The sequence below is a fragment of the Spodoptera frugiperda genome, chromosome 7 (genome assembly GCF_023101765.2).
Source record: "Spodoptera frugiperda isolate SF20-4 chromosome 7, AGI-APGP_CSIRO_Sfru_2.0, whole genome shotgun sequence".
NCBI classification, from domain to species: Eukaryota; Metazoa; Arthropoda; class Insecta; order Lepidoptera; family Noctuidae; genus Spodoptera; species Spodoptera frugiperda.
In genome coordinates, this window is record NC_064218.1 from 2,417,935 (window position 1) to 2,430,321 (window position 12,387).

Sequence of the window (12,387 nt, forward strand, 5' to 3'; positions counted from 1 at the left end):
TGACCGAAGTACTCCGCGAAAGACTGTATAATTCATCTGAAAATTAATACATTTTGACAAGTAAGTAACGTCTACTTTATCATTCATCTAACTCCACCCCTGTACCACCAGGCACGCTTGTTATACCATCAAAACCTTGCCTCATCGTGTACCCTTCAACTGTTCTCTACATGTGAATATTCACTAATTCCCTTACAAGTGAAACGTGTTCGCCAACTGTGTCAATGTATTCTGCGATAAAAATTATAATTTCTTGTACATACATCAAGTTATTTAAAACCAGTTCATCATGGTCTCGCTTTGGATGCTCTTTCCGCACATACGAGGTCAGTTTATGTTGGTTTTGTATAGCTTAATGTGCGTGTGTTCTTGGCCTACCGTTTGTGGAAAGTTAAGGTACTCATTGAAAGGGTAAGCCATATTTTAAAGTGAAATATTGGTAGTCTTCCATATAATTGTTTGTCATCGACACTGCCTGTGTGGTCTCCGTTTACTTTAATGCTCAATTGTTATCTTGAATCTTTAGTATTCATTACTATTAGATGAGTGTCTGGTTTTTGTACTTGACGTCGGCTGCGCCTTTGCTTTACAGGTTTATTGCAGTTTTCTTAACTGCACTTTGAATTGAAGATAGATGCATTAGAATTTGTCAATAAGGATTTAGGTTTGGCAATGCTCAATATTGAAATTAATTTCATATATATTTGTTTAGCAAAGTGTTAATAGGTAATAGTTTAGAATTAGTAGGTGCATTCATTGGTCTGAACGCTCTGTTCCCACTACCATAACATAATCTCCATAACAGCAATATCACTTACCAAACTCCTATGGAGATGAACGAATTTGCATGCAGACCCTTAAAAGGGTAAAGCTACCCATTTACTCACGTCAATTTATGCAGCGACAACTTGTGAAATAAAACGATTATCACGAAGAGAGGGAAAATTTCCAAGACCGGCGCCTTCGCATAATATGACCATAATGTCCGATTATTAACGTTTTCACAGGTCTCGTTCCCTGGTTGTGATAATACTACCAGGCCATAAATTGTACATGGGAGGTATTAATAAGTTAATGCTGCTTTATAAGAGGTTTTCGTTCCGATGAAGATATTTGGAGAAGGTGCTTACATTGTCCTAATTGAAGGTTGTTCGGATTGTTCTTTTTTTGGGATACGTGATAATTTTTGAACGTCTTGTTGCATTCAATGATGTTTGGTAATGTATGCTTATGACCGATTTCTTTAATGGTACTACTTTTTTATTTGTTTTAAGTACACAGTTTCAAGCATAAATATATAAAAGTTCTATGTGAAGACGGTATTCTATACTTAGCTTGGAGTATCCTTAGTATATTTTTCATGATGAAAGTCCAATATATTATTATTAATCCCTATGTCAAGCCACCCAATTTTACTGTCAACATCCTTTTTAAATCACAAAAACCAATCAAAATTTGCATAAAAAACTAACCAGGTATAAGTAAAAATCAATTTTCTACAGCAGCCTATTTCCATGCATCGTGTTTCTCACGGCAGGCAGTAAGAGCGAGCCTGCGGCAGCCGCCCCGCCTCCCTTGTTCGTAATCACTAAATTACCGAGCGACTTTAGTATGCGAAACATGAAAAATAAATACTTTACCTGTTTATAAAGAACAAGCAATTTTGCGAAATTTTCACATAATGTCTGGTGTCCGTTTTAAATTAAGGTGAAGTTTTTGAGTGGATGGATGGATTGATAGTTTGGGTATTATGAAATTGTCTATATTTCCTTCTATATATTCTGGCTATACATCACCATAAGCTTGTATGAAAACCGTATCAGTCTAAGAACTATATGGTTTATAAAACAAGGTCGTCTTTGGGCCTGTCCAGACAATCTATCTTTATTGACATTTGTTCAGTAGGGTATGTTTTCGGGGTGTTTGTGATGATATTTACTATTGAAATTGATGGTCAACTGCTTGCGTTGTTTCGTTTCTAAATCTAAATGCGAAAGTTTGTGTGTATGTTTGTTCCGCAATCACGTCAAAGCGGCTGAAAGGATCGGGAAGAAATTTGAAACAGGGGTAGATTATGTGATCTAAAATAACACAGGGTACTTTTTATCCTATGTGAACGCATGCGAAACCGCTGGCAAAAGCTAGTCTATAATAAAAATAACTAACAATTAAAGCTTAATTTCTTTAACATCAAGGGATACTCAGCATATTAATTAATAAAGTACAGTAACTTAAAGCCAATTAGTGGTATGTATGAAGGTTGGAAAGTAAAGGTAAAGTTCATGACATTACAGTGGGAACTGACAGTTTGACAGCAAAACAGGAAAGCTGTGTTGGAAGTCACACAGGATTTACATTTGAAAGTTAGCACGAGATTATCTTTAGAAAGGGTAATTTGAACCTTCGATTGTGAAAAGCAGCAGGCTGTAGGAAAATAGGTTGTGTTAATCGTACTAGTATTTAAGACAAACACTTTTATTTTTAATCGACCTGTATGTATTTATGAATGTTTGTGCGCGATTATCTCACGATTGGCCGAACCGATTTTGATGCGGTTTTAAGAAGTGTTTGTTACACTTAGGAGCAGGTTTTAGTATGTTAATCAACTTCAAAAAGAGTAGATTGAAGTCGGCTTTTTCAACATAATTTAAAAAAAAAAAACGTAAATCCGCTCGTTGAAATAAATTTTCTTCTCAAGCAATTGGCAACTGGCAGTAGCATCCACTGTTATTCTACGTACGTTTAGCCCGAAGCGATACCTAGTAAGGATATTACCAACATGCGAGCAAAAATAAAATGCCTCCATTTCTACCTTAAGAGTGTGTTCATACTCGTATGACATGCAATTGTTGCAAATATAAAATTTGAGTCTTAAGACACACAATATTAGATCTTGAATTGCATTGACATTTCGCGTAAGCATTGCTTCCTCTTAACCCGCTCCAACCAATTAAATTGTCATTTAAATTTGAACTTACAATCTTTTGTCCTATGATATATATTATAACGTCTATATAAAAAAGTAGGTAGTAAGCGCGCCACCAGCGCGCTGTCAGCATTTTTTATATTGTTTTCGAAACAAAAAGCGTGCCGGAGCCTTGCTTATTAAGTGTGTTTGATACCTTTAGACCGCGTGGACTTCAATATATGCAATTTAAAATCTATTCTTGTGCCATAAAATCAAATTAAATGCCACAAATAAAACAGTCTTCGTCTGAACGTGCCTTAACCGACGAACTTGTTTTTAGGGCACTGAATTGGCGCTAACTTGACTGGATGATTGACTCGCCCATAAATGGGAAAAAGGCACATAAAACAACTTAACAACATGCTATCGAGATTGTAAACAGAATTATAATGTATGCGATACTTTACTTTTATAAGCTTATTTTGCGTATAGTGTGGTGTAGGTAACGGGAAACGTTGTTGGTTTTTTGCTGAAGTTAATTTTGTCAAAGTCCTACTATTGTAAATGTGAAAGTTTGTGAGTATGGATGTTTGTTACTCTTTCATGTAAAAACTACTGAAGGGATCGGGATGGAATTTGCAATATGGAAACATTATGGTCTGGAATAACACATAGGCTACTTTTTATCCCATGGGAACGCGGGCGAAGACGCTGGCAGAAGCTCTGGTACATAGAATTATGTAGTTTAGTGTTGTGGAAGTAGAAAGCCTAGGTGAACAAAATATGTACTAAGAAATTAACTCTTCGTCTGAATAAAAAATTTATCTTTTCGAAGTTCTGAGTCTATTCTATTATCTTATACTTAGTTATTGGAAGTTCAGGCTCTCGTACGATAAAGCATCTATTGTATAACTTCATGACAACATTCTTGGCAACCGATACATTGGAACAATGGTAACCGTGTTTGTAGAATACATTTTGGAATTTAGACCAAACGTTTCCCTATGTAGACGACCTATTTCTGTTAGCATAATAGTTAGGGCTTTGTTTTAAAGCGGGTTTACAGGTTTTATGATGAACGACGTTTATTTTGCTAATGGCTACAAAATAGTAATTTTACTCTCAACAATAAAATATGAGCTCTGAGATAAAGCGCCGAAAGTCCAAGAGCACTTTTTAGTTTCTTTCAGCTAGAAGTCTAGATGTCAATCCTCACTCAAACTAACGAAGAATTCCAGTCTTGTACTAAAAATAAACTACATATTTTCCCCCTAAACAACATCAAAATAAAAACATAAAATCTATTGTTCTCACATTTTTGCGATCGGAATAGAATTTTAGCACATGATTCGAAAAACACTTCGATTTATTATGATCCCATCATTCAGTAAACTTGCAAAATATACAAATAACCACAGGAATTCACTCGAATTGATTTCTAGTCGTAAATTTATATTACAAGATGTATTCTTAAGAAAATACAACATCTATTCTTATGTTGTAAGCACGTAATAAAAATATCAGTGATTTAGGTTGCTTTTCTACTAGAGATGTGCTATTGCTGTGGATGCATTTGGCTTCCACCAATCATATTCATTGGTACACATAACTTAGCACTGGTGGAAACGGACTCAGCTAAGCTTTGTTTTATATGAAAATGTGTGCTATGGATGACTTCACTGCTATCCATACATCGTATACTGGAACTGCGCATCTTTCTTGCACAGCCACATAGCTTAGTATCAGTGGAAACGGTCACAAAGTTTCACAGCTTAGCTATTTCATCTTCGTAGCATAGCTTCATAACACATCTCTGGTGGAAAATCTTATGCCTTTAGTGTGTGTAGGTGTTATCTATATTTCATAGTGTTTTATGTAGATATCATAAATATATGAGTAAAACGATTTAAGTGAATGTTCACGCATAAAATCAGAATTAATCAGACATGCAATTCGAGATTTAGTAATTTAGATGTTGAATTGTACCGTCTATAAATTCTCTTTAGTCATAGTTCAGTTTGCTATAAATAAAGTGGTAGAATAATGTGCTATTAAATTGTGCTTAAGAATATGTCTTGTTTTAAAAATAGTATGTCAGACTATAAATGTAGTTTTAACTACAAAATAAGTATATAGCTAAAGATACATGCCTTGAAGGCAGACGTCAATCAAAGTTAAACGTTTTAAGCGAAATAATAACTCGAGTACAATAAGTTTTTACTTGACGTTTCGTTATTACCTACTCGTAGTATTCACGATTTATAGAGTCACTTCACGTTTATACTGACATTCAGCCAAATTCAGTTAAGGTTCAGTGCTGATTACAAAACTAGGTACCTGACCACTACTAAATTATTGATTGCTTGCACCTAATTAGATCCGCTTTCTAACTCAAACCCACCACTCCCTAAAGTTATACGTATTGCGTCACTAAACTACGACGTTATCGGTTTTCTATCAGAAGATACATTTATGGAATATTATTTATGGCTTAATGTTTTTGCTGGGTTCAAGCAATAAAATTTTAAAATGATCAAGCGGATCTGTCCTCCACGTAAGAAGTACTCCTGTACAAGTAAGAAGTTAAAGTGACAGCACTTTAACTTCGTACTTGTACTTACCTACGTGTAACTAACTTTTAGTCAAGAGATGATTTAGGTTGTAGTTAGTGAAAACAGCTATAAGTAATGCTAATGTTAGGTACAAAACAGCGTGAAACCGTATCAAACTGGTTATGTATTGGAATATCGCAATGCACACAAGTATAGTTTCGATAAGCCGCTAAGCTCACAACCACCATAGTTAGCAGTTTCTCCTTAATTGACTTGTTCGACGTGCGTGAATAATAAGCAGTTCATAAATTACTGATTTTACTATTTTTAGCTACTAATCAAGTACTTATCGTACAATTAATGTTTGCACGTTTTTTGCTTGTGATATCTTTTTTATATCGAACGAGTCGATATAAAAATATCTATATCTTTTATTACTTCCGAAACATTTTAAAAAGATATACTTACCGTATAAATGTTTTCCGAAAGTAATATCAATTAATGTGAAACAGGTTGGCCTGTTATCCTGATTGAAAGATAACTGCATCTTGTTAACCTTTGCTTGTCGTAAATATTTGCAGGCGCCATCTTGGTTGTACCATTTGTCGGTTAAGTTTTATTCGTTTATGTTTTGCGAAACATCGCCTGCATTGATTAAAGTAGTTCAGCCGTGTACCTATGCACTTTATGAAAATAAAAATAAAAAAGCCTAAAAAAAAGCCTAATAAGACTTCATCCACTGACTGCTGAACATAGGGCTCCCCTAAAACCTTCCAAAACGGCCAGTTCAAAAAGTCTGCTAAATCTTTTCTTCTGCCTACTCTTTCTGTCCTGTTAACGTAACGTCATAACTTGGTCACAACCATTATTCCACAGGAACAGACAATGGTTACATGTATTGCATATAGAAATAAAGGATCTATTACCTTAGGTACATAGTTAAAACTTAGATGTCTCATTTAGGTACTGATGATAAAATGGCAATAGGCTCACCCCATATTACGTGGTACTTAAAACATAAATGGTGAAAATGTGGTCCAAAGTTTTTGCATCACGTATTAATATATAGTTTATAAAATATACAATAATAATTAATTAATATGCTCAGTATATCGCAATAGGGTCATCCCTTACAGACTTACCTATAATACAAATAATGAAAAATGGGTGTTCATTGTACATGGCATGCCGTAATGTGCATCCATGGCGTGCCGTGATGATACGATGATAATAATTAAATGAGTTCTCCAATTCATATTGGCACCGTGTTCAATATTTCGTGATGGAAATACAAAATACAAAATTAGCATATATTTTGCTATTTAACAGACAGACTCGTATAACAATGGCCTCTCGTTCAAAAGTCAAGTGAAAGCATTAACTGACCTTAAAAAACAAAACTATTGTCTGTATGAGAATATGTAAGGTGATGCGGTGACATTACTACAAAAGAACCGTTCACATACATACATAAACGCTGGTTTTTATACCATGATAAATAAGAATTACAGAACGTCATCTTCTATGATCCTCTCTTCTTTAGTCCCTATCATATTTGTCCTGGTTTTTGTAAAGCTCTTCTATTGTAGTCATAATTATATTCTCTTAGTCTGGCCTCTTGTCTGGATTTCTCAGCCAGCCACGTTGGTCAAGTGGTCGCAAGTGCGACGAGCTCGGGGTGTCGGGTTCGATTCTCGGGTCGGGCAAAATATTACTGGGCTTTTGCAGTTTTTCGAAAAATCTGAAAGGGTGCCCGGTATATGGTAATAGGCTCACCCTCTATTATATAGGACTTATAACACAAATGGTGAAAAGTGGGTGTACATTGTAGTGGTATTACGTGCCATACTGTGCACCTCTGATTACAATGATACGCATACGATAAAGGCATGGTGATATTTATTTTAAAAAACCCCAAATAAAACTCGCACTAAGTAATTCCCCTACGAAAAGCCCCAGAATTCAAAGGAGGATTCCCTAAAACTCCCTACATCTCAAGTAATACTATCATTAAACCAGATGCTTCAAACAGTATCAACGTCTCTCGTCGCGTTATACGATCGCTATTTCAACCTTGGTCGTTCGACAGAATGTGTTTTTTAACGTAACACAAACAGCTGGACAGTTTGCTACGAACGTTTTATTGTGAATAAAACATTTCACTATCGACTCGACGCCATAAACTCCTAAAGTTACACTCTTTTTGACCATTTGCCAAAACAATAAATTTAGATTTGATTTTATCGGTTACATGAGTTAAAACATATTGTTGGTCGATTAAAACTGGAACTATTTGTGAATAAGGAGACATTGATGTCTTCGAATGGAATTTGGCGATAATTTTTCTTTTGGTGTTGCAAAATAACGTTTTTCTTCATTTATATCTGGGTCCTTAGTATGAGTTTGCTTCACGTTTAAAGTAATCTGATTGGCCGGCTCGAATAAACCAACCAATCAGAGCGCCGAACGCACACTCGTTTCGGTTACTTTAAACGTAAAGCAAACTCGTACTAAGGGTACTGGTCTTGTTCGTCGATCATAGGACTGTGTTGTTTAGCAATGGGCACGTCTGGTTATGCGCCTGTCTCTCAAACCTATATAATTATGTCGGCAAAAAGATACCTAATTGAAACTAGATGTTATTAGGGACCTACATATTCACTTGTGCTATTTAACATACCACCACAATAGTTTTCAAGGACCAAATCATTAAAGAAATGTTCTCCTATCTTTCCAGGTTTGCCAGCCAGACATTAACTGCACGCTACCAGCCAACAAATGGCGGTACATCGAAGACTTCACCTGCCTCGCCACCAATGAGAAGCTGAAGAAAGAGATGAGACTGTCCTTCCCTAGCGGGCACTCGTCATTCTCTGCTTATACCATGTTGTATTTCTCTGTAAGTATCAAAATCAGTTGATAATGGCTTTTTTTAATGGGGGAAAATCATCCAATGACTTCTTCCGCCTTGGGCGAGGCGAGAGGGAGTGTCAAACTCTTACTCACTCAAAATCACCCCGTTCCTGCTCCTGCCCTTAGAGCCGGAGCCCCAGTAAACCCGATGGTTAGTCCGTAGCTCCCGATCAGCAGCCTTCCTGGCCCCATCTGTTGTGTTCTTATGGCTCTTTGAGGCGCGCGCAGAACGCGACGCACCGCACGCAGAGTCCGGTACTGATCGAACGGCGAGCTACCTTGCGCGCCATACGCAGACACACAATTACGGTGGCCGGAGATCGTCACGCAATCCACGACGCCCGGAGTGAAATGATTGTCAATTGTCTTCAAAGATTCAATTACTCTGCACAAGTCTTCTTGAGCCAAACAAAACCACTACAAACTACATACTCTATCTTCTTCCCATAGATGTACCTTCAGAAGCGGTTCAACTGGCGCGGTTCGAAGCTGGTCCGGCACGGGATCCAGTTCGTGCTGATGCTGTTCGCGTGGTACACCATCATGACCCGCGTCTCCGACTACAAGCACCACTGGAGCGACGTGCTGGCTGGCTTCAGCATTGGATTGCTGTTTGCTGTTGTTATCGTGAGTATTTTATATTTAAATGAATAAAATTGGGAGTAGTGGGAATCAACCAGAATTTCATTGTAAACCTTATTTACAATAGCGATTCTATATACGAGTACTAACTCCTAATAGATCAGTCATCCAATGTCTTCTCCCGCCTCGGGTGAGGCGAGAGGGAGTGTCAAACTCTTACTGACTAAAAACCACCTCGTTCCTACTCCTGCTTTTCGAGCCAAAGCCCCGGTAGTCCGCAGCTCCGGATCAGCTAATAGATTAGCACTTAAAATTAATGCTTGTGGTTTAGTACAGTTTTCATGTAAAATAAACACGTGGACGACTCTCGAGAAGTTATAAATTATTGTCAATAACTTTTCTGTTTTTTATTCATTTTCATTTTTATTTTATCCCCTGAATATTCCACGTTAAATAAAATGATCTAATTTTCAATGAAAATATTCTGCAAATCACCACATCCTATCAAAATCTCAATTCCAGTTCGCCTTCGTATCGAATCTCCGCAAGACTCCTCGTTCGCGGCAGCACAACCACGAGGCTGAGCTTCGGGTCACCAACGGCAACACGAGGGTGACGGTCTGACAGTCATCCCCCACCAGCTCCCGATGTGAAAGTGACGCAGAGGAACTATGATACGAACCACCAACTGTCTCGTGGATCTCCCATGAGTACATCGACGCCTGCCGGCAGTCGCAAGAGTGAACTGTGCACAAACAAAAATTTCGTGAGTGCTTACGATATTGACGTTGGAATTTGAACCTTATGTCTTTTATGAATAGTGTTACATTGCATTATCAGGCTGCTGAGACTTAAGTCTGTAGGAAAATGTGTTTCGTTGACGTTTTAAAGTAATCTGAACCTTATATGTTTCATGATAAGTGTTACATTGCATTATCAGGCTGCTGAGACTTAAGTCTGTACTAAAATGTGTTACATTGACGTTTTAAAGTAATTTGAACCTTATATCTTTTATGAATAGTGTTACATTGCATTATCAGGCTGCTGAGACTTAAGTCTGTAGTAAAATGTGTTTCATTGACGTTTTAAAGTAATTTGAACCTTATATCTTTTACGACTAGTGTTACATTGCATTATCAGGCTGCTGAGACTTAAGTCTGTAGTAAAATGTGTTTCATTGACGTTTTAAAGTAATTTGAACCTTATGTCTTTTACGAATAGTGTTAGATTGCATTATCAGGCTGTAGTAAAGTTTCCATTGGTTCTACATATCTCACGTTTAAGTCAATTAATGCATTTTTTAGAAAAGCAGTTTAGTCATAACAGCAGCTATTCAATGGTACATAGTTATTATGTTCCTTTATCGAGTTTGTGTATTTATTTTGTGTTCTATTGCTATGTACATAAGGTATTTTATGCTTCGTATTGGAGTGTGTTGCAGAGTTTTATGATATTATTAAAATTACGTGGTTTTGGCTGTTTTAGTGGTGTATGGAATAGAGAATGCGGTTGACGATCAAAGATTTTTGAGAGCTATGTATCACATATATTCAGAGGGCTTAATATGAGCTTGATTTTATGTCTAACGACAGCGCGTTCGGCGCTCTGATTGGCTGGTTCATTCGTAACGGCCAATGAAAGCGCCGAACGCGCTCTCGTTTCGATCTTCTTAGACGTAAAGCAAACTCATATTATGAAGAGTATTGGTAGCAAAATTAATCTATTTGCTATAACCTATACGTTGAAAATAATTAAATTCATATTTATCACCAACACTTCTTATCTCAAAAGTAATGGTACCTATTTAAAAGAATTCTTGCAAAAATAATATGTGACAGAATAATATAAACCCGCGTTTAAAGTCGGTTTAAAATAGTTTTATACTCTTTCCCATACTACCACTAACATAGCCATTATGTTTGCGTTTAAAAAAAAAGATGATATTCGGATTTGTGCAATGTTATATAGGGTGTTGATAAATCGAAGTTTTGTATATAAATGTTTAATTATAAATAAATATTAATAGCGGGTACTAAAAGTATTACTTCTCGTACTCGAAAGCGTATGTTTAAGATATCCAGATATTTATTTTTTATTGTACAGAAAGCAGTTCAAGATATACTTTCTTGTAATAGAAAAGTATAGTTTCATGTGCGGTGTTTAACATAGTATAGTTCGATAAGTTACGTGTAAGCGACGTTCAAACAAAATCCAACTTTAATTGGTTGCAGTTTAAGTTGATATTTGCGCAATTATTATGATACCAATTGAAAATGAACTTTATATCAGAGATAGAAAGTTCATATTTAGATGAAACGTGTAAAATGAATAGTGTCTTTGGAATCTTAAATTAGGAATCTCACAGTAGACAACAGTAAATCATTAATTTCGTTTAAGAAAATAATATCAGTCAGTAACCTAAGTACAAGTACCTAAGTACATTACGTTGAAAGTATATAATCGAAATGAGAGCGCTCTGATTGGTTGGTTTATTCGAACCAGTCAACCAGTACCCTTAGCATGAGTTTGCTTTAGGTGGAAAGAAAACGAAAAGAGGGCGCGTTCGGTGCTTTGATTGGCCGATGCGAATAAACCCACCAATCAAAGCGCCGAACGCGCTCTAATTTCAATCATTTTAAACGTAAAGCAAACTCGTATTAAGGGTACAGAGCGCCAAACGCCCTATTTTCGGTTATTTTAAACGTAAAGCAAACTTATACTAAGTGTATTGAAAATAAACCTACAATAATTTTGATTTGATGCTATTCATTATACGTAACTTATCGAACTACATAACTTTGGCAGCTAAATAGATAAATACATTACTATAAATCTGCTATTTTATTGCCAAAAGGCTATTTCACCACTATGAACAGTGTTGCCTACCTAAGGTAGAAAACACAAGTGTTGCAATAGATAAAAATTGAAATTTTTAGTTTTAATGAAAATTGATTCACATTTCTTCATATAAGCTTTTGTCTTTATGATTTAATAATCAACATTTGCGTTACTATAGCTTGTTACTTAAATAATAAAAGTATCCTTGTAGCTTCAGTCATAAGGTTGGTTTTTGTAAAGCAATATCAGACTATTTACTACCAATTGAAAAATCTTCGGAATACCACAAATATAACCCATATTTTTCAGTGTTCTTAGTTTGTAAATGTGAATCAATTCTCATTAAAATGTGTTGAATTTTTCAAATAATTTATAAATATTAAGATTAGGTAACTATTTGTTATACTTGAAGTAAATTAAGATGTTTAATTGAGTTTCATTGCCTCTCAACTTTGTCAAGCTAAAATGAACTTACAGTAACTGTATTAAAGTTTATTTCTCCATAACCAACAAAATATTATCAACCATATGCCAAAGTAATAAAGCTATAATCGCAAATCAAAATTTTATGATATGCAATTATAACTCTTACTA

The 12,387-nt window shown here is 35.8% G+C and overlaps 1 protein-coding gene across 1 annotated transcript in view; it reads left to right on the forward strand.

Moving 5' to 3' along the window:
* The window catches only part of LOC118266198 (putative phosphatidate phosphatase), a 106,028-nt gene extending 96,275 nt beyond the window's left edge, over window positions 1-9,753 (forward strand). The window contains exons 4-6 of the mRNA XM_050694593.1: window positions 8,198-8,359; window positions 8,824-9,000; window positions 9,478-9,753. Of these exons, the coding sequence (XP_050550550.1) occupies window positions 8,198-8,359; window positions 8,824-9,000; window positions 9,478-9,579 (441 nt within the window). The 3' untranslated portion in view covers window positions 9,580-9,753. The remainder of the gene's footprint in view (window positions 1-8,197; window positions 8,360-8,823; window positions 9,001-9,477) is intronic.
* Window positions 9,754-12,387: the final 2,634 nt, after the last annotated feature.